The sequence below is a fragment of the Centropristis striata genome, chromosome 9 (genome assembly GCF_030273125.1).
Source record: "Centropristis striata isolate RG_2023a ecotype Rhode Island chromosome 9, C.striata_1.0, whole genome shotgun sequence".
Lineage (NCBI taxonomy): Eukaryota > Metazoa > Chordata > Actinopteri > Perciformes > Serranidae > Centropristis > Centropristis striata.
The window spans coordinates 36,853,644-36,875,817 of NC_081525.1; the positions used below are offsets into that span (position 1 = coordinate 36,853,644).

The 22,174-nt window shown below is 40.2% G+C and overlaps 1 protein-coding gene across 2 annotated transcripts; it reads left to right on the forward strand.

Moving 5' to 3' along the window:
* The first annotated feature begins 671 nt into the window (after positions 1–671).
* ssbp3b (single stranded DNA binding protein 3b) lies at positions 672–17,066 on the forward strand. 2 transcript variants are annotated; one of them, XM_059340630.1, is made up of 18 exons: positions 672–833; positions 1,530–1,602; positions 1,741–1,802; positions 1,891–1,975; positions 8,708–8,797; positions 10,729–10,803; positions 11,042–11,104; positions 11,200–11,263; positions 12,192–12,265; positions 12,442–12,506; positions 12,625–12,673; positions 12,939–12,974; positions 13,088–13,142; positions 13,234–13,298; positions 14,935–15,013; positions 15,175–15,203; positions 15,305–15,406; positions 15,649–17,066. In XM_059340630.1, the coding sequence occupies exons 1-18, from the start codon at positions 778–780 to the stop codon at positions 15,676–15,678; spliced, it is 1,152 nt and encodes a 383-aa protein (XP_059196613.1). In that variant the 5' UTR covers positions 672–777; the 3' UTR covers positions 15,679–17,066. The 2 variants fall into 2 exon arrangements, with proteins under 2 accessions (XP_059196613.1, XP_059196614.1); XM_059340631.1 differs by lacking the exon at positions 10,729–10,803.
* Positions 17,067–22,174: the final 5,108 nt, after the last annotated feature.

Sequence of the window (22,174 nt, forward strand, 5' to 3'; positions counted from 1 at the left end):
ATTTATTGCTTGGCTATTAAAGGACTATGTAGGAAGTTGTTGTTGTCTTCCATACTTGAATTTTGTTCATTTTGTGGCATTTCCAGATTGATCAAAAATATTGGTCTAATAAATGCAATACTATTAGTTACATAAAATAGAAATAAACCGGAGGACCAAAAAAGTATAAACTTTATCTTAATCTCAAATCAGCAAAACATCTTATATCATATCATCATTCTTTTGTAAGGTATATACAAATGTCATTCTCTAGTAAGCTATATATATATATATATATATATATATATATATATATATATATATATATATATATATATATATATATATATAGCTTGCCAGCACAAATATCATATAGGCCATATAGGCTTATTGTATTACTGGAATGAAAATGAACATCTTAACTCTTGAATCTATATCATTTTCTCTTATTGGAAAACATAATTTAGAAAAACAATTTTGGCTAATTACCAGGATAGTTCATCAACGCTACTTAGTTCAGAATCAACAGGGGAACCATTCAATAATCTTCATTAAATTACGCTTATTGATATCGCAGCAATTAAAGACAGCAAACGACAAGGCTCACCTTAAGGCAAATGACGCGTTCTCATTGGCTGCGGGCTGCGTCAATCAGGCGCGGCCCCGCCTCTTCCCCTCCGACCAGGCTCGGTTGAGGAGGAGTGCGGTTGGAGTGTGAGAGGGTCGCGGCCGCGATGATCTGACAGATGAAATAGCGAAAAAAAGCAAGAGAAGGCGGTCGTCCTCCCACACAAAACAATGTTCCCCAAAGGCAAAGGCACCCCGGTGCCGTCGGACGGCCAAGCACGAGAAAAGTAAGACCAGAAACGTTAATTTTTGTGTATTTTCTGCCTCGCAAGTTGTTCCCTCTTGCTCTCTGTTGTTCGCTGGACGGGCTAGCAGGAGGCGATTTCCTCCTACCGAGAACTGAATTGAATGAACCGCCTTGTCTGCTCGCCATTCCTCCCCTGAGCTGTGTTTCTGCTATCTTTGGCTTTTTACCGTGTCTTTGCACCTCTTACCCAACGATTCCGACTTCAGTTCGGTTGCGTTTTAACCGGCTGTGCTCTCGAATTTTTGCGGTTGTTGAGTGGAGAGCACGGAGAGGAGAAAACAATAACAGTACATTGTTTTCTCTGTTGCGCTCTGGATAAGGCTCCGTTTTTATTTCCCTCAGCCCCATCAGTGCCACCAGGATACTGTACCTTAGCTAATACACAGCAGGCAGCTGCTGTGTTTCTTTTGTGCGTCTCACAACACGACGTTGAATGATACTGTTGCTTTAGCACTTTATTTCCTCAGAGAAGTGATTTTTTTTACTTAGGTTTTGGCTTAGTTGCACAGTCCCCATTTATTTATTTTTTGGCTTGGCTATTTGGCAGCCATTGTTCACAGGGCCTGTACCCGACTCGAGTCACTCTAGTGTGCCCGTTCAAGATTTAATCTGCTGTTTTAATTTTGGTCATGTTTGTCAATTTAAACCTAACATTATGTTTTTTTTTTCCAAACAGGTTGGCTCTGTACGTGTATGAGTATTTGTTGCACATAGGAGCACAGAAGTCTGCACAGACATTTTTATCAGAGGTATGTGAAATTTGGGATAAAAAGTTACTATAATGTCCTTTTATATATTTAAACACTTTCATATCAGTGTACTGCATGTGTTCTTTTACATTTTTTAATCAACTCACATGGATGATTTTTGAAATTCCCCTCTCCTAGATACGATGGGAGAAAAACATAACACTCGGAGAACCCCCTGGATTCCTACATTCCTGGTGGTGGTAAGTGTTAATGTCCTCATCTCCCTGTAAACATGTCCAGGGGTTGTTTGTGTGGTTCTGTTTGCTTCATGACCTGTCTTGTCCACAGTGTATTCTGGGACTTGTATTGTGCTGCACCAGAGAGGAGAGAGACATGTGACCACTCCAGCGAAGCAAAAGCCTTCCATGATTACGTGAGTAGTGCTTACATGGTAACTGTTGCGCATATTGCTCTGTCTTCTTTTAAAGAAGACAACAAGTTTGCTCTCAAGGATAAGAAGTGGTGTAAAAATAATACGCCTCCAACTCAGGTTGTGCAATAAATCAGATTATTTATTTTTTTGTTGCTATCAGAGCAAAGTGCTCATAATCTCTGTCAACACTTGAGTCCTGACAAAATCTCCCACAATCCCTTTCAGGAGTGACATGGCTTAAGGGTATTGTGACTCACCTTTAAATCATTTCTGCTTTTTTTTCTTCTGCATCTTCAATATATCTTGGTCGTTTTCCTGAGAGTGTGGAGTCATTTTGTCTCCCCCACTGCACCTTGAAAGCTGTGTTTAACTACCTAATGCATTTTTGGGACAGTATCTTTTTTTCTCCTGCTGAATTTACGATTGGTCATCTTGCCCTGTCGGTGGGTCGAATGATGCGCCCAACAGTGAGCTTTATAGGCTTCTGGGAAAATGATGCTGATGTCAGCATGTCCTGTCGAGCGCTCTCCCCCTATCCACGCCACGCTCAAGCTCCCTGCCTCAGCTGTGAAGACGAAAAAGAAACTGCTGTGTCTTCTGCACAACTTCCCAGACTTTAGTCACACAGCTTGTCTGAAGACCTCCAGCTGCCCTGATGTGTGGTAGCTCAAGCATATAGTAAAACATATTATCTGCAGCGACATAATCCTAATGAAAATGAAACTGGAGAACACTAAAGCAACGTCAAATCCAGAATCTATTAAATATCGCTCAGGACAAGTACATCGTTCGGTAGAGCATGGTAGCACTTAAATATTTGCATGGTATAGCTGTTTTGCATCTTGATAAACGTGCCTTTCTAGAGGTGGTGCTTTTGTTTCTTGTGATACATTGTTTCTCGGTTTGAGTCAGCATTTAAAAAGAACCTTGTTGAGGATCAAAGAAAGTGTGAACTGCTGGTGAGAGGCTACTGCTGTACTCATCATTGTGTTTGAAATGTAAAAAAAACTATTCAAGTTTTGCTGTATCAGCACAGCCGAGAATGACTGATATACTGCCCAACTTGTAGGTAGGGTAGTGATATCAGACAGGAAGGGGTTAAAACGGAGACGTTGGTCCTGCTCTTGTCAGATAGGGTTGTCAGGGTAACATGCCTCCTGATCTGGCAGGTGACCTGGGAGCGAGGAGAGCGGCTACAACGTGGCTCTGCCCTTTTCAATAACCACGTCCCTTATTATTCAAACTCGTGCAGACAAAGGAGTGTGTTTGTTTCTGTTTGAAACCAGCCTTAATACACAGAGCTTACTTCATGATAACTGAATGCAAAACCTTTGATTTTTGGTTGGTTGCTTGGATTGGATGTTTTGTATTTTGTAATTTTATCTTAAATTATAGAAAAGGTTCACAGATTTCAGCTTTTTTTTGGGGGGGGGGGTAATCTTTTCCAACTTGAGGGTTTGTATTCTTAAAATCCTGTGTTTATAGGAAAAGAACAGAGCCCATTTCTTTTATTATTTGGAGCCCAACTGAAATAGGATTTTTGGGAACGAGGCCGACACTGATTTCAGAGGGGGAAAATTCATTGATAACCGGTATGGCGGCCGATATTGCAAGTATTAAAGCTGGAATTAAATTAGACCTTTTTTATGTGAATTGTGCACCAATTTTTCACCACTCTGCAAATAATCTATACAAACAATGTATTATATTATGAGCCAGTTATATAAATGATAACTGGGAAAATGAAGAATAAATGGAAATAAATGTTTAGTCTCTGTGAATTGTTGACCATTAAAAAAAAAAAAAAAAAAAAAAAAGAATATCCAACACCATTTTAAATCACACTAAGCAACATTTTCTGCATTATGTATTGGGTAAAAAAAGTTTTCATAACAGCACATATCGGAAAGCAGATACACCTATATGGCCTTTGATTGGCCAATATCAGTCAACTGATATAACTGCTGGGCTATAAAAATAATAATCTTTTCCGACTTTGAGGTTCGTATTCTTCGTATTCTTCTGTGTTTTAGGAAAGGGGTTAAAAGCGACGGTGCTCATTTCTTATTATATTATTTAGCAATTTCCCTTGTCTTATAACAAGGAAACCTCCTGGGTTTGAATGATTAAACAACACAGTTTTAGATTGGCGCTGGTGGTTTGATGGAGACAATTTTCATAACATGGAAAACATTAAGCAAATGAGGGAAAAGTGAAACGTCAGTCTGGGCAGCGTGCTGCTGCTGTGACGGGGAGCTCTGAGAGTTTCTGTGTGGTTGGCTCTCCCCGACATCTTGTGGTTGCCCTTCGCTCTGATGTTGGCTCTCCTTGTGTTCATTTGTAGATGTTAGGGGTCAGGCAAGTGTGTGTATATGTGTGTGTGGACAGTACAAGTCCTTGGACCCTAGTCTTTGTCTAGGTGTGGGGGAGGTGAGCGCTGCTCTGTTAGCCGCCAGCGCTCATAAACCCCCTGGCGTATTCACACTGGGCTTGACGAACGCTCCCCCGAGGGGCCCTATCGCCATGGCGTCAGCAGCTGATTGATGGCTGTCACGGAGCTGAGGAGCAGATTGGAAAAAGGAAAAGGGGAGTGGCACTGTGGCATATGCCCAGCATCCACCACCGCAGAGGAGCTGAGGGAATAAAAAGAGGAGGGGGTTGGGGAGGAAGAGAGGAGGGAGATGAGAAGTGGAAGGGACCTGGTAGAAGTAGCGAGAGAGGGAGAGCATCCAGAGTCAGTTTTATGATGTTGATTGATGGTTAAACATTTACAAGCTAAACATAGGGGCTGGTTTCTTTTGAGCGTTGGTTCCAGTGGAAGAAGTGAGGCTGTTAAGAGCACGCTAGGTCAGGAGCTGGATGTTGGGTGGTCCGTGCTACAGCCCAACCCCCCAAATCATTTCTCCTTTTTCTCCATTTTTTTTTTCTTTCTGTTAGTGTCTCTCTCTGTGTATACATTGTTTTTCGTGGTTACCTCAGTCAACCTCTTGGTCATCTTCACCCCGCTCTCTCTCTCTCTCTTTCTCTCTCTCTCTCCCCCCTATATGTCCCCCTCTCTCTTTGTTTTTGTAAAGAGAGCACAAGCACATCCGCCGGCACTCTGGCCTTTTGTAACCTCCTTCACTGATTCAAGAATTCAGGGGAAATTTGTTTGGCTGGGATTTCTCGTGTACTCTTAAGCACACACACACGTACACGCTGAATCATGGTGGGTGGGGGATAGTCTGTCTTGAAAGAGGTCCCCTGGGAAGTTGTATGGAAGGCCCCAGACAAGAGCCTCATAGCCCGGGGCAGGGCTGAGACATCTGCCCCTTTCCTGTACCAGAGAGTCTGTGGACAGACGCGTTTCGCTTAGACTAAAAGCAGCATCAGGCTGTTTGGGACCGTCCAGCAGGCACAGCTGTGGGCTTTAGAAAGATACGATAAAGATTTAACATAACATTTCTGGGAACCTTCAGTCCATGTTGCTTTTCAGTTTTGCACATCTACCAAGCTATGTTGATTATTGACAATGATTTATGACTTGATGCCTTTTTAAATACAGCTTTCAGGCCTAATTTCAAGAATGGGCTATTAAAAGGGGTGGTTTGGATTACATGAGATATTTTATGATCATTTGATGAAAAGAGTTTGATTAATTGAAAATGCTTTCAAATATTTTTGTCAATTTCTGTGATTTAATGGATGATGGAGATACTTTATACACGGCCAATGTTTTATATATTAGAAGCAGGTGAGGGTTTCCCAAGTACTCGAGAAGGGAACAATGTTAAGATTTAAAACTCCAGCAACTCTTTTAATATACAGAAGAACAACTTCATTTTTGGACTAACGCATTGCGGTTTCTGGCCTTCATAATGCCCCTATAAAGGTCTGATGAATACAGCAGTATATAAAGACGTAGGTCACTAGTCATGTGGTCGTCAACATAAATGTTACCACATGTCAGGTAGTGATAAGAAACCTAGTGACTAAATGGACTGGATGACTGGACACGGTGGAAAACGGCATAATTGATGCACTGGTTCTACTTGAGAAATATCACAACTCTGGTGCAGAGTCTGACAGTGGGGGATGCTGAGAAAATTTGATTTGCAATGCTTTATTTGGTCTTAACCCATTGAGGCCTGAAAAATCGCTGGGCGATTTTAAAATAAGCCTCTAAATTTCTGGAAATTCTGGAAAATTCTGGAAAAAAAAGTGTCAGCTCTTCTACTAAATAATAGATCTTTCAGCCTCTGTAGCAGATAGAAATGAAATTTAAAAAGGTATTTGAGAGCTTTTACAAATACTACAAAACGACGTATACGTTTTCCAGGCTTCAATGGGTTAAGAGAGTGTTGCATCTCCTGGACATAATATTGCTTTTACCATGATCATGGGCATCTTTTTGTATCCCATTTTTGTATCGGTGTGTGTTTGGATAGTTACCTCCGCCACTGATGTTATGTCTTCGTTCAGCTTGTTGGTTTGTTTGTCTGATTTTCAGCAGGATTACGGAAAAACTGCTGGCCTCATCAGGAAATTTTGTGGAAGGGTGTAGCATGGAGAAAGGAAGAACCTATTAGAATCTGGTGTAGATCCAAATCACAGGGAGGATACACAAATTATTTTTCACTTTTGTTACCGTTGTGAGATAGAGCATGGTCTTGGCAGAAGTCTGTGCTCTTCAACTGTTGTATGTCCATGGTTTGACATAAAATAAGCAGAAAGACATCTGTGTCATCAATATTTATTACATTTATTAAAGTGGCCCTACAGATTCATCCAAATATAAGTCTGGGGTGCAAAGTAAAACTAAATAAGAATTGTCATCACTGAGCGAGTTTCTTAAAAAAAATAGGATCACAAACCAGCCAGGTCACCAAACATGTACATGCTGCTTGCACCTTGGAGGGACCAAGTTTTATGGTTTTCTGGGTATTTGAGCTGTTTTTTTAAGTGCTCAGCAGGCTGTGAATGTGTCTGAGTCATTGCAGGTCTAAAAGTATGTGTTGTGAGACATTTGTGTCTTAATTTATTCATACACAGATTTACCAAATCTGGTCAATGAGTCGATGAGTGAGGAACTACATGCAGTGCAAAAAACTCCAGAAATGTCTTCTCAAACACATTACATAGCAGCATATATTTCAGTTAAATCTTGATGCCCAGTGCAGGCTTTCTGTGTCTCTGCGTCTGTGTCCCAGCGGTGTTCGGGCCTGATGAGACGTGACTTCTCTCTGTGGCCTCACTTCTCTCCCTGCTGAGGTATTTCACAGTGGCCCTGCAGTGGCAGCCTGAGCAGATATAATTAGGAAAGAAGCAGTCGATACAAGGGAGTGTGTTGGCTATTGACCAGTGATGTCTGTAGAGCTCTGAACAGTGTTTGTGTGTGGGTGCTCGTACATCCATCCTTGTAGTAATCATTGCTTGTTTGCGTAGATGTACAAAATAACAGGAGTTACCTACGCACTAAGAAACTGGACTGAACAAGCTTCCCTCATTCTGTAGCTGTTTGTTGGAAGCCAAACCCCACAGCTCTGAAGACATTAGCTCATCTCAGATTGCCTCAGCTACAGGGAAGAAAAACTCAGTCAATTAGGAGCGTGTGACCGAAGCAAATGGCACATTAGTGAATTAGGGCTGCGGTTTGAGCAGGAAATCGGCCCAGCGAGCCCCTGCTGTGTAGCAGCACTTTGGAGCCACTGACTCAGTGAATCCCACTGATACTTATCTGATCCACTGGATCCTGGATCAGCAGGACCCCATTAACACCGCTTTCATACTGTAGACCCACAAATGATGTGCTTCTACAGAACATGTTGGTTTCTGTCTCTTTTTTAGATGAGTCAAGGGTGTGTTAAGGATGTTTAAACAGCAATTACTTGGAATTTAATCTTTAATTTAATTAAGTCTGGACAAGGATAATGATCCTGGCCACATAATACACATTAACTCATTCAGATCGACAGCCAACAGGTTTATCCAGCATCAATGAAAGGGTTTACGTTGTCCGGTAATTATCTTTTTTTATTACCAGGAAAATGTGCTGAAATCCAACATATTTATATGTCTCTAGTCATGATGAGAGTTTTTATTATGTTTTTATTTTACCAGAGTCAAGTCAGCAATGGCACGCCCTAATTAAAACATTATGAGCCAGATAAGTCATAAACATATATCATCTTGTTTGTTTGCAAATTATTTTTTAATTCTGTTTTATTGTTTTTATTTCAGCCCTCGGGCTGAAGGAAATGCATTGAACGTAGCTTTGCGTAATTAATTTTTAAAATAACATTAATATACACAAGTCTATTGAAGGGACTTATCTGGAATATAATGTATATGCAATAGCAGCCTACTTTACTGTTATAAATCTACATGCGTTGTTGAAGTCATTCTTCATATAGCCTGCCTATCAATTGTTTTAAAACTCAAGAAACACTATAATATTTGACCGTAGTTCCTCCCATTTGTCTGGGAGATTGAAACCTGCCAGGATCCGTGGACTGGCACCCTGATCACTGAATTAGTCCAGCAGAATATCTGATTGCTCAGATGTGCTCCTCCTGTGGCCAGCTGTGCCAAAGACCTCGGTCATGGCGGGAGAAATTAGATTTGCAACAATAAAATTTTCTCTGCATGTTAAAGTTCCAGGTGTGTACTGAGATTGCAGTTTCTCTTGGCTGCTCTTATCATGTGCAGGGCATTGAGCGCTTGTAATGTTGCTGTTGTCTTTCTTTTCCTTAGAGTGCAGCAGCAGCCCCCAGTCCTGTGATGGGAGGGATGCCCCCTGGTGAAGGCATGCCTGGAGGACCCATGCCACCTGGCTTTTTCCAGGTCAGCCAATCACCACACTGATACTGTCTGTTACTGTTAGGCATACAAGGGGACATATAATGCTCATTTTCAGGATTACATTTGTTTTCTGGGTTTCTAATGGAAAATGTTTACATGCTGCAATGTTAAAGAAACACTTTATTTTTCTCATAATGCCCCTGGCTGCTGCACCAATATTCACCCTCTTTCTGAGGCGCTCTGTTATAGCACCTGTGTCTTTATAGTCAGGCGGCTTAGGACCAGATTTGAGAAGAATGGGGACACGCTGGACAAAAGCACCAAATTTTTTCCACATGCTCTCTATGACCATAGGTTTCAATTTTTGGTAGGAGCCACTTCATCAAGATTCCGGAACGGATATGGCACCCATATAAAGTCTATGAGAACCAGTATATCTTCCAAGCCACTTAAAATGTCAATCTTGGTGTCAAAAAATACATTTTCTGGGTCAAGGAATCATTTAAAGCTCTTGAGAATATCCCTAGATGATTATTTGATCAAATAGATATGATCATTTTGGCCATGTATTTATGTAAAACGTCTTTTTTTGTAAAAGGCCCTCCTCCAAAAAGCCCACTCTGCTCTGATTGGTCAGCATCATAGCAGCACTTTCTACTGTGCAAATTCTACAATAAAAAACGGAACAATAAAACAGGAATGTGATCCAGAACTGGGGAGATATTAACCACATTGGTAACCAAAATTACAGGTTTCTGTGATGTTGACATGTAGCTACATGTAGCACTGTATGTAATAGAATCACTGCAGAAATGTGCCCGGAGCTGATCCTTATACATAGACGTCCAAAGACGTTTTTGCTCACAGGAATTACTTTCACATACATTTACTACATTATTTAAAACTTTGACCATGTTTAATTTCAAAATCTGAAATTGTAACTTTTACACATGATTTCACTTGATGAATCACTTCATAATCAATATCAAAATGAATATTTTGTGGATGGAAGAAGATTTTAATGCTCCAGCTTTGTTTATCTCTGAAGCTGTCAGTCTCTACATCGGTGTATATTCTGCCTTTGTCTTTTGTTTTGCTCCGCTCTGCTCAGTGAACTTGTAGTAAACATCATAGACGTTCTGTCTGCCTGAGACCCTCCAGTGCTGTAAACAGGCAGGCGTGGCCTGGCCATTTTCCCTAATGGAGAAATCGAAAGGTGCAGCACCTACTGTAAATCAATATCTCATGAGGATAAACTCTTGGCAGGCAACTGTGTGGAACTGCCTCTAAGAGGTGACATAAAATTGCAATGTTGCTCTGCCTCCACTAGACCAAACTCAAACCCACCAGCTTATTATGTACTAGAAGCCACAAAGGCGTGACTGATTATGTTATCACGTTAATATCAGGAAAGGCATTTTGACATTGATACATGAACGCACACACACTTGTACTTTCCATATCAGAATCCATTGGAGGAGGCTCAATTAGACCCCTCACTCTCTGTCAGATCAGCAACATTAGCGACACAGTGCCGGTGTTTAGTGTTGTTATAAAGCTAATTGCATAGAGCTTAATTGACACTGTTAATTCAGGGAAATTAGCACTGATAACATGCTGCATGCAGCAGGCTTCTTGATGACTTGACTGACAGGCAAAAGAGCACACATCCTCTCCATCTCTCTGTCTCCTTTCTCTCATTCAAGGCTAAGTCATTCGCTTGCTCTTCACTGCTCAGTCTCTCTCTTTTACTGTGTTTGGTACATGAAATCGAGCGTCTTATTTTTGTACATTTTTTTGCGGCACACTTTAGTTCTTGCACTCCAACTTGCCTCTGCCCTGCAGTAACCCTGCATCTCTCTCTGCCCCTTTTGTCACTTCTGTTTCTCGCCCCCTCTTTTTCTCTTCATCTCATCACCCCCCCCCTCTTCTCTGTCTTCCTCCTTGCCTCTTTATTTTGTGCAATGCCACAGGGTCCTCCGGGTCCCCAGGGCTCTCCTCACCCTCAGCCTCCTCCCCCTAACAGTATGATGGGACCTCACAGTCAGGTAATGCTCCCTCTCCCTCTTTCTCTCTTTTTTTTTCTGTTTTTGCTATATGCGGTCATTTGGGAACGCTGGTCTTCAGTGCTGATGCTTCATGCTTTGGCATCCGTCTCAGCTTAATGCTTTATGCTGCTTTCAATATTCACACAAACAACTGATAGAGAAATTTGAATAGTAGTACATTTATGTCACATGTGACCCTTTATTTAAATCTCATGGGCCAATGTTGTTTCTGTTGTAGTCCTTCATGTCGCCTCGCTTCGCTGGAGGGCCAAGAGGTCCCCCCATCAGGATGGCCAACCAGGTAGAGCACATACACAGATGCGCACACACAATAGATGCAGATAGCACATTTAAAACTGCAGCTTCATTGAGTCTTTGTGTTTTATCCCCTTATAGCCACCAGGCGGAGGACCCGGTCCTCATCCCATGCTGCCCAACATGGACCCAACACGGCCACAAGGTGTGACTTAGTATTTTGATTACTTAGAACTTGTTACCTTGAATTGTTGCTTTTCTTGCATTTCTCTGAGGTAAACAAAGAATCCAAAAATGGAGAAAAGTCTATTCATTTGATTAAATGGGGGAAGTATAATCTGGGAACCAGACAAATCTGCTGAGTTCTTGTTTGTGTCTTTGATACGATGACTGACGTCCAGAGCAAACTGCTACACTAGGCAGCCCTGATCAAATAAGGAACAAGATTCTGCATTTGCTTTTCTCTCTTAAAATGTTTTCAGAAACATGGTTTAGTGTTCCGGTTAGCTGTTATTTGAGTCTGCGCCCAGGCCACCCTGTACTTCCTGCTTTGAAACAGACCAATCACTGACCCGAATGGCATTGTCACTGCGCTATGTCACACATTTTGTTGTCCATTGTAGATTACATGTAGATTAGATTTGTGCTTTCTTGCTCTGACTGGGTCTAAGTCTATCCAGAGGCATTTTGGTCTGTGCCCTTTGGAAATTCAGAAATAACCAGAGAGGTTTGCAAATTAGCCTGACGATGCCTGCGGCAGTGCAGCAAAACTCTACCACAACAAACATTTACAAAGGATTACAATTAGGGCACTACAATCCATTTCACGATGTTATGCTCAGTCCTTCCCAAACAGGTTTCACTTAAACCTCGCTATTTATAAAACTACTGCCAAAACTGTCTCAAACTTGTGCTTGCACTTGACTTTTGGCTTTGGACTAATTTGTTCACTGTCGAGGCAAGTGAGAAAACAAACGTTTTCTTTAAGAATTAAAGGTTACACGAAGATAGTTACTGAAATACAAATGTCATTTTGGGGGGTGAAATGTTCCTTTAAACTACATACTACACATGCAAAGGAGAAATTATTTCTTGGCTTATTACTTCACATAAATTTTCTTTTTTCCTTCCAGGCCATCCTAACTTGGGGCCAATGCAGAGAATGAGCGGCCCTCGAGGCATGGGACCGATGGGGCCCGGCCCTCAGGTAGGCTGTTGAATATATTGTAGAATGATTTGTAAAATGTTTTTTGTACATTTTGTACCAACTTAATGCAAACCAAAGTTATTTTGGTGGTTCAGTGGTTTGCATGGATGTTTGACTTATTACTGTACCCTGTTGTTTAACATCAGTTCTCACAGACTGAGTTTTATTCTTCTCAGAACTTCGGTGGTGGGATGAGACCTCCACACAATGCCATGGGGCCCGGTATGCCAGGAGTGAACATGTGAGCCTCTTTTTTTTTTTTTTTTTTTTTGTCGTTGTTGTAAATATAATCTCACACTTCCAGTCTTCCAGCCTTAATGCATTATCTAACTAAAATGTATATTTTTCTTGCCATCTAGGGGCCCAGGGACTGGTCGGCCATGGCCCAATCCCAACAACGCCAACTCAGTGAGTACTAATGCACAAACACCAAGAAAAATGCTGCTTCAGATTGCAGTCAGAACTCCTCTCAGAGCTGCCGCGGTCTAATGCGCTCCAAGGTTCTAGTCATGGATATAATTGTAGTATTATGTGTCCCGGTTTCCACGGACAGTTGGACAGGCCGCTATAATGGTATTAGGATGATCAAATGATGAATGATGATATTTTGAGGTATAGAAAAGGTTTGCACTCATCCATTTCTGGTCTGTAATGTTTGTGTTTCTGCTTTCAGATGCCTTACTCATCACCCTCTCCTGGTGCATACGGGGTGAGAACACATCTTTACCTGCACATATTATATGCATTTTTTTTTTATTTCAGCTTAGAAAAATTACATTTGGAAGACAGGATTTGACATGTGAATGTGTTTATTCTCCATAGGGTGCTTCTGGAGGGGGAGGGCCCCCAGGAACTCCCATCATGCCCAGCCCTGCAGGTTAGTGCTTCCCTGACCCAAGCTGTTAATCATTACCCCTTTCATTCACTATCCAGTATTAATTATGTATGCATGTTTGCACCTTTTTCAGACTCAAACAACTCTGGTGACAATTTGTACACCATGATCAACACTGGACCCGGCAACCGAAATAATGTAAGTTCTGTTTCACTATTCTCTTAATTCTGCATGAAACATAGATATTGTAATCCTAGAATTAAGGAACAATACTACCAGTGCAGTAAGCATACATTTGAAGACACTGATAAAGATTATTTTCTTATCCTGCTAACTACAAAATTACATAAATCCCTTTTGCACCATGCACACCATCTATCCTGTGTCGATGTGTTTAACAACACACCTAGACATCAGGGTCAGGCCAGTGAATGTGATGGGGGTCACTTAGTGAAAGAGTGGTTGTAAGAGGACAACAATTAAGTGGCTGAGGTAAACAGTGTGTTGTGAGCTCCACTGGTCGTTATGAAAAGCTTGTACCATTAACTAAACACCTGAACTCTCGACCAGATCAACTCAGTTCTTTGGAATAACAGCTTGTGGCTGGTTGGATAGTGATGAGGATTTTTCTACTCTTACTTTGAAGCATTATCAAATCACTGAAATTGTTCTATGGCTGATGATAATGTTACTGAACCTGGTTTGAAATGAAATATTACTTAATACTGTCCCATAACACAAAACTGCAATATATGATCTAGTAATGTATCTTTCTCACTGTAAAACATAAAATATAAGTAGATTAATAAGTAATCCCTGACAGGGTGGTGCAGGGCAGAGGGTCTTGAATCACCCTGAAGGATTTGAAATACCGACTCGCTCACTTCCAATAAAGTTGGGACAATGAAAAACGTAATGCAGAATGCAATGATTTGCAAATCCATTGTGACCCGTTTTCAGTTGAATACAGTGCAAAAAACTGTTTTTTTGTAAATTTATATACTCATTCTCACTTTAATGTATTCTGTTTTTATGCACAGTTTGTGCAGTGTCCCAACCTTTTTGGATCCGGGTTGTAATTATCCTGCATAGAACATGGTTGCTTACGAGAGAAAACAATTATTTGATGCAACAATATTTATTTAAAAGTGATTTTATTGATGTGAAAAATATTTATTGCTTCCACTACAAACTACAAACTACAAACAGACAATAGCAAACTGCAATCAACCAATCAGAATCAAGCTTTCAAAAACGCCTTGTGCGATAATCTATTTGCTTTAAGACAGATCAACACAACACAAAAATAAACTACAACAGAAATATATCCTCTTAAGAAAAAAAATGCAATTTTTAAAATATTTGTAGTTTATAAAATAGCTTCTTCAGCACTTCCTTGTACACAGATAGAGCTGGCCTGCATGAAAAATACTTTTACACAACACTAGTGTCCCAGCTTTCAGAAAGCACATTTCCACTGATCCTGAGTTTCACTGTCCATCCAGGAATGTACAGAAAATCTTTTTTATTGAACCAAAACAAATGCACTTGTTATACAATGTTATCTGATACTGTAGGCTACTGTTTCAGTCAGTCTGTGCGGGGTTGCTGCAGAATACAGTTTCACGGTATACCATGGTATGAAATTTAAGATTATCTTATGTATAGTTGCTTATCTACAGCACTGAAAATATATATATTTATTTTCAAAAGGGTGACTTCAGAAAGAATTAAATGCACTATAAAGTAACTCCGATTGTTGTTTGATCACTTTTATTTTGAACCTGGTTGGAGATGTGGTTAGTGAGTCCATGCTGTCTTGTTTCCCCTCCAGTTCCCTATGGGCCCCGGCTCTGACGGACCCCTGGGAGCCATGGCTGGGATGGAACCACACCACATGAACGGGTCACTAGGTAACACCACTCACTGCAATACACCAACACAATACAGAAATGTTCAGGTCAAACATTTACGAGTATACTTTTATCCATTATGCCATATGGAAGTTCAGGCTTCCTTCTGGTCATCGAATAGAAACATTGTTTCATTGTTTTTCATTTTGTTTCATTCTCAGGCTCTGGTGATTTGGACGGAATGAACAAGGTAAATATTTTAACTATGCAAAGAATCTTTTTTATTAAGATCTTAATTGTGAATATGTTGAGATGGTTTAAAAAAAACGACGCAAACTCTTTTGTTTCCAGAATTCCCCAAACAATTTAAGTGGCATTAGCAATCCCCCGGGGACCCCAAGGGATGACGGGGAGCTGAGTGGAAACTTCCTCCACTCCTTTCAGAGCGAGAACGTGAGTCTCCCTTATTGCCAGTTCGTCTCCTACTCTAACGTCACTGGACTGTAATAGTATTTGATGAAGCCAGAGATAGAGCGCTGTTGACCACAAAGAGAAACTATAGTCGCAGCATATTAACATCACTGACTACATCAGCACCACAGAGACTTAGCGTTAGCGTTAGCTGACCAAGCAGAACACATTGGGGCAAAGGTGTGTGCAAGTGTTTGACTCCTCCTCTCTTTGTGCTCCCACAGTACTCTCCAACCATGACGATGAGTGTGTGACCTCCCCTCCGCCCCACCCGACATTATTTGCCATCATTCCGAGGATCTGAACTCACTATAGGACACGGCCAAACACATCAGCACCGAATCAGGGACAGGCGCCATTTTGGTTCCACACTAACGCCAGAATGCTGATCGGAGAGAAAAATCAAAAATGGCTAACGACTACTGCTCCTTGCTCAAAAATGAAGGACAATTTCTCCATTTATCACAACCCAAAGTGTGACAAAACCAGCTACTGAAATGCATACATGACACGTTTTATGTTCTTTGCAGGAGCCCCCGCCCCTCCCCCCATCCCTCTCAGTGCCCTCGACCCTAGAGCGAAGGGAAAAAAAAGGGTTGAAGTTTACCTCTTGTACTTTTTAAATATTGCTTTGTGGTGCAAGATGTGCAGGAAATGTCTCCGCTTTTGTCACTTAAAACACTGGAGAGTGTGCATATGCATTGTGAGCTTGGAAAGTCTTTGTCTTGTCATTTTACTTATCGCCATGCATACTGCGTCACAAAAGTCAGTTGACATAGGACTCAGAATTTGCCTTTTACTCTGTGGCCACCTTTATAAATAACGTACTACCCTTCCCAATGCCCACCCTTCTATTTAAAGAGGTTTGTGAGGGGAATAGACTTGAAAGATTACGGCTTTTATTGTGACGACCTTTCACGGTATGTAAGTGCTCAGATGGTTCTTACTATGTCAAATTGATCCCGTTTGATCAATTTCGGTCTCTTATTGTTGACAGCAATGCGATTCTGCGCTCTCGGCTGTTTTAATTTAAACGGCTGTATTGCTGTTGCATTCTGTCAAGGGAAACCAGACTTCGGCATAAGAAGTGAGTGCATGAATGCTGAGAATCTGTGTACAACATACTACCTAGTGCTGCTCTTCTCTATGTGGACACCTGCTTTAAGATGTGGTGTATATTCTCTTTACCTGTCTGTGCTTAACACTCTGTGCTCTTCATCGTCGTAGCCTTCTGTGTTATCTCCAGTTTGGTGGATTATGATGAAATGGCTATGAATGAGCTGCCCATTTTAATCTCTCATGCATATTGGTTGTTCATACTTACCTCCTGTATCATTGGTCGTCCCCTTGGCCCCGCCCCCTTCTTGCCTGCCCACACATTTTTTTATATTTTGATACAATCTTTGACTACATATATTGCCCCAGTTATTCAGTTAGTCAAAGCTTTCTAAACCGATTCTAGTAGGCATCATTATAAACTTAGCAGCAGTCTTGTAAATGTGATGAGAATTTTTATTTCTTTTTTTTTCCTGTGAACATTACGCATTATATACATCTGTCCTATGTTGCCTTTATTTGCTGATATTTTTTTATTTCAAATTGAGGAAAGATTGCTTGTTAATATAATTTTACAATAACTTAACTACCTGTGTGGGTTGTTTTATTTTTGCCTGAGTGTTACTGTTATACATAAGTTACCAGTTATACATATACAAAGTATTCAATAGAGGTGTGAGAAAGTGGATGCAAAACTTTATGCACTGTGATACAGTATTGATGAGTAAAAAGCTATACATTTTTAATTAGAAAAATGTCTCTGACAAAAATTAAATAATAAACTGAGACAGGAAGTAGCATATGGGCGCCCTGTGGATGTATACAGAAGTATGCGGTATTGGAATATTATTAAATCTTAACTCCTGTATCATGATACTATTGTATCGCTAGTTTCTTACCCATACACAGCCTTAGTATTCAAGTGATGCATAGAAATTGCTATATAGAATGAAGTTTTTAATGCAAAAGAGGGATTCCAATTTCAGCTTGCTCTCCTATTACACAGCAAACACAATGACGGCACAGGAGCTTGTTGTGGCAGGTGTGGGGAAAATACAGGTGTAAATGTGTAATTGTCCAACAGCCAGCAGCTCACATTACATTCACATCTCCTCAGCTCTGACTGTTACTGCAGCAACACCACACTCAGCATCCTCTAGCATGCACCAGCTTTTCCAGACCACTTTACTCATCACCATGTCCTTGCAGTGGGGCCCTCGTCACATGTCTATGGTTATTTTCCCCTGTAAAAATATCAGAATGTGCCATTAGAATACCATAGTCCAGGGGTGTCAAACTCAAATACACAATGGGCCAAAATTTAAAACTTGAATAAAATCGCGGGCCAACATTGAACAAATAAACCTTTTAATATATACCAAACATGTTTTGCTTTAACATTAAATATGGAACCAGCAACGCTTATAAACATACAATATATAACTAAATAGTGCAGACATGCAAAATCAAATTTCAAATAAAAAACACATCAATGTCATTCATTTATTAAATCAAAATCGTATGCCTATTTTCTATTTGCATCCTTCTGATTTAAATATCAAAATAAAGTTTTTCAACAGGTTAATACATTTAAAAATAAAATAACAATAATAAATCTAGTATTAGTGGTAAATGCGCCGTATAATACCGGCGGGTCAGCTTTTATAGTACAATAATATAATAATTTGGTATTGCCTCGCGGGCCAAATAAAATTACAAATTTGGCCCGCGGGCCAGAGTTTGACACCCCTGCCATAGTCTCTAAGAGATAAAACTGTTCAATATTTGCTGTAGTCTGCAGAAACCAGACCAACAAGAGGAAATCCTGAAGGGTGAAGGAGACTTTGTGGCAGGGAAACACTCTGCGGATATGAAGGTGAGGAACACAGTGGTTTTGTACACCCAGCTTCTCACCCTATGGTTGGGGACCACCACAGTGTTTTTTCTTCAAATGGCACAATCTGAAGGTGTTCACAAGTAATGTCGACCAATTTACCATATTAGTAAGTTTCCTTCAAGGGACCTTCACCACTGTACCTTGATTGGATGATGGCAAATATCTGTAGGTGGTAGTGACAGTCCATTATCAAGACTGTAAGACCTTGAAACAACCAATATTTCCTGAAGGTTTGAGAAGGATAACCTGCGGACAAACAATCTTGAACACTGAAACTGCAAATTTTCCACACAAGGTGTATATAAGATAGTGTTATCACTCTTCTGTAGAATTCTTCCAGGAAACACAGTTTGGGTTGTTTAAAGCACAATAAAATCTCTATTAATAGGATAAACAAGTGAAATAACCATTTACTATAAATACTGTATGTATAATATATAAACAGCTTCATACAAATTACTACTGTATGAGAATTATTTCCTCTACAAATTTACAACTATTTGGCACAAATCTGAGTTGTGAGTCACCCGACAACCCACTAGCCATTGCTGAGTGGGTTGCCAGGTTGTGTCATTATTCCCAGTCCACCTATAAATCTCATGGTGTGACTGTGAATAGTTACAGAGTAACTTTAGAAGGAATCATTTAGAAGCTGTCTGTGCTTTGTTTAGTAAAGATCTATATATTCATCTCCACCTGCTGGAGAAGGCAGTGGGATACAGCTAAATGGTTGGGAACAGCTCAGCTGAACTTTGAATTTAGAGTTATTATCACATGTGTTCCTAAGGTCAAGGAGAAAACTTCTGTTCATCTATTGCTGTGAATTTTAATGTTTCTTAGAACCTCTTACTATATTTGTGCTGCCTTTTCATGTCTACAGCCAGCCTTAAAGGTAAAAAAAAAATAAAAAAATAGGCCCTTCATGCAGCATCTGTAAATTGCTTGAAAAGCATCATTTTACTATGAAAAGTCCTTCACACTTTTATTTCATGATTCATCTTTTTGCTCTTGGTAAAATACGCCCCCCCCCCCCCCCAGATAATAACATCTCAATCAAGGTTTTTGCAAATCAGCAGTAATTAGTTAAAAAAACAAGTGAGAAGTAAATGTCAAGACTCAAAGTGCAGCTTAAACCAACCAGTGTTCTTGCATTAAAGGAAGTTTATGCGTTCTTTGCAGGGCCAACTGATTTTGAAGATGATACAGATTCAGCCAGATGGGTCACTCCAATGTCTTGGAGCCAGAAAGAAATAAACAGCCTCGTGTTTTTCTTGTCTGTTGCTCTCCAGTTGGAGTAAAATTGCTTCACAGCGCCCTCTGGTGGGCTACAGAGGACCCTCCTGCTTTGCAGAGATCTTTGGCCTTGCTTTTACACTCTCAGATTAACTAAGAATGCTGTACGAGCTGGTCTTAGTTTTACTTAAAGATTTGCAGGTGAATCCGTAAACAAAAGTCCACGGTTGGGAGGATCTGTCAGTGTTCTGGTTCCTGTCTAACAATAGGAAGCGAGGCTGAGCTGCTGCTGGCTGCTCTCCACAGGATGTGGCCTGGCTGGGCAAGAGCCAAACCTGCTCTCCAAGTTTAGATTCACACAGTTAAGGTTATAAAAGCTGTAGCAACACAAAAAATGCTTTGTTCATACCATGTCCAAGTAGTACACTTATGTAATCTTGAGGTCCTGCAGTCTGTTATATATGTATAGACGTGGGACAATTAAAAGAGAAACCGACCCTATAGGTCTTGCTTCCAGAACAGCTCAAAGGCTCCTTGCTGAGTCGGTGGAACTTTATTTTAGAGTTGAACACCTTTCCTCCACAAGATATTTAATCATTTATATACATATACAACCATTATATAACCAGGTAATCGCATTAAGATTAAGATCTCTTTTGCAAGAGTAGTGCGACGTGCAGCAGAGAGGAAGAAAAACAAACATGGCCAGACATAACAAAAGGACATATAGCATCACAGATAATTGCAGACATCATGGAGATTGAAGATGAACTTTTGTATTATTTGGTGTGCTGCATAGACTTACACACTGGTCCAAAATCTTTCAACTTGGTTGAGATCTAGTGACTGTAAAGGCTGTAGCATTTTGGTCATGTCATACTCATTAAACCTTTTAGTGAGCCCTAGTGCACAAAAGAATCTGCATTTTGATTTGGTTTGTTATTTCTATTCCGGTTCATTACCAATGATGTTGGTCTTTTATTGCGTGTATTATGAAAAATGTTCCAGGAGAACATATTAGAATGTTTCCAAATATGAGTGGGTTATTAAGTATAGGCATGGAGAAGTGGAGGAAAAAGCTGTAACACAGACTGAGAGGGAAGCGAATTAAACTTTTTTTTTTTAAAGCAGTTGTTAGCCCAAACACTCGTACCTCTGCGGAAATGAAAATATCTGACTGTTGCATCTTCAGTATTTTTCATTAGCCACATAGTTGCTCTTCCACCACTTACACAGACATCAGTAAAACATAGACCTTGAGCCATCATATCTGATTAATTTTTAAGAGTAACATTACTTTATTAATCCCACAATGGAGAAATTCAACCTCTGCATTTAACCCATCCTTTTTTTTTACACACAAGTGAACACACCATGCAAGGAGCAGTGGGTAGCACAATACTGCTTCCGGGGAGCTGTGCCTTGCTCAAGGGCACTTCAGTCCTTGACCTGTCAGTACTGGGATTCGAACACCACACTTCATAAGACTTCAAGGTTGTTTTTGCAGTAAGACTGGAATTTAATACACCTTGGGGCACAGTGGACGCCAAAATCAATGGATGTGGAAAGACTAAACAGTTAGGTATTAACTCACATCATGGCCTGGATGCCAGACACCACAACTCACATGTATGTGTGTGCGCACAGGCTTTGTTGAACTTGGCACGACTCACCAACAGTACAGTACGTTTACCATTTATCACTTCCAGACAAGACAGCAAACAACAGCCAGATTGTCATGTGGTGTCACACTGCTGTCTGCGTCAACATTTAAGCTCTTTAGACGTATTCTCCACAGGAACAATGTAAAAAATGAAAATCTCTGGAGCTAAGCAGAGAATCTTGTTTTGTCTTAACCCTATAAAGCCTGAGCCATGAAATAATTGCCAGAAAATTCAATTTTTTTAAAAACCGAGTGCTTATTAACCTGCTGATGAATTTTAAAAAATAAATAAATTGCATATATGAATTCTAATTTGTATCATATTTGATACATCAGGTCTTTTTGTGCAATTTGTTGCTCACAGTTTGTTTTTCTTGAACTAACAAAAACAAATAAAACCTAACATTTTTAACCTATTAAGACTTTGACTTTTCCTTTTTCCTCAAACATGCAAAATACATATTTTTTCCATATAACACAACATCATACATCTGCTGATATGAAGTTTTTTAATGCAGCAATGACTGATCCACTCGTGGAACCTGCATATCATTTTCGCTACATCTGGTATTTTTGTGCAATTTGTTGCTCAGTTTGTTTATCTTCAACACATGTATACATCAGGTTTTTGATGATGTAGAGGTCTCAAAAATTACTGTATCTAATATGATACACTTGGCTTTATAGGGTTAATGGGTAGGGGAGAAGAGAAAAGGATGAGTCACAGCAACTGAGAGAAGCAACAACTACAGATGTGTTGCAAACAATGGCACACAGTTCTGGTGCTTTTCATTTTAATAATTCCCTGTGAGAGCAAAAACTGAGGTCATCCATATGATTTAAATTCAGCTAGTTAACTTCCATTCAGCTATGTAAGCTTGCAGTGGAAGGAGTACGGAAA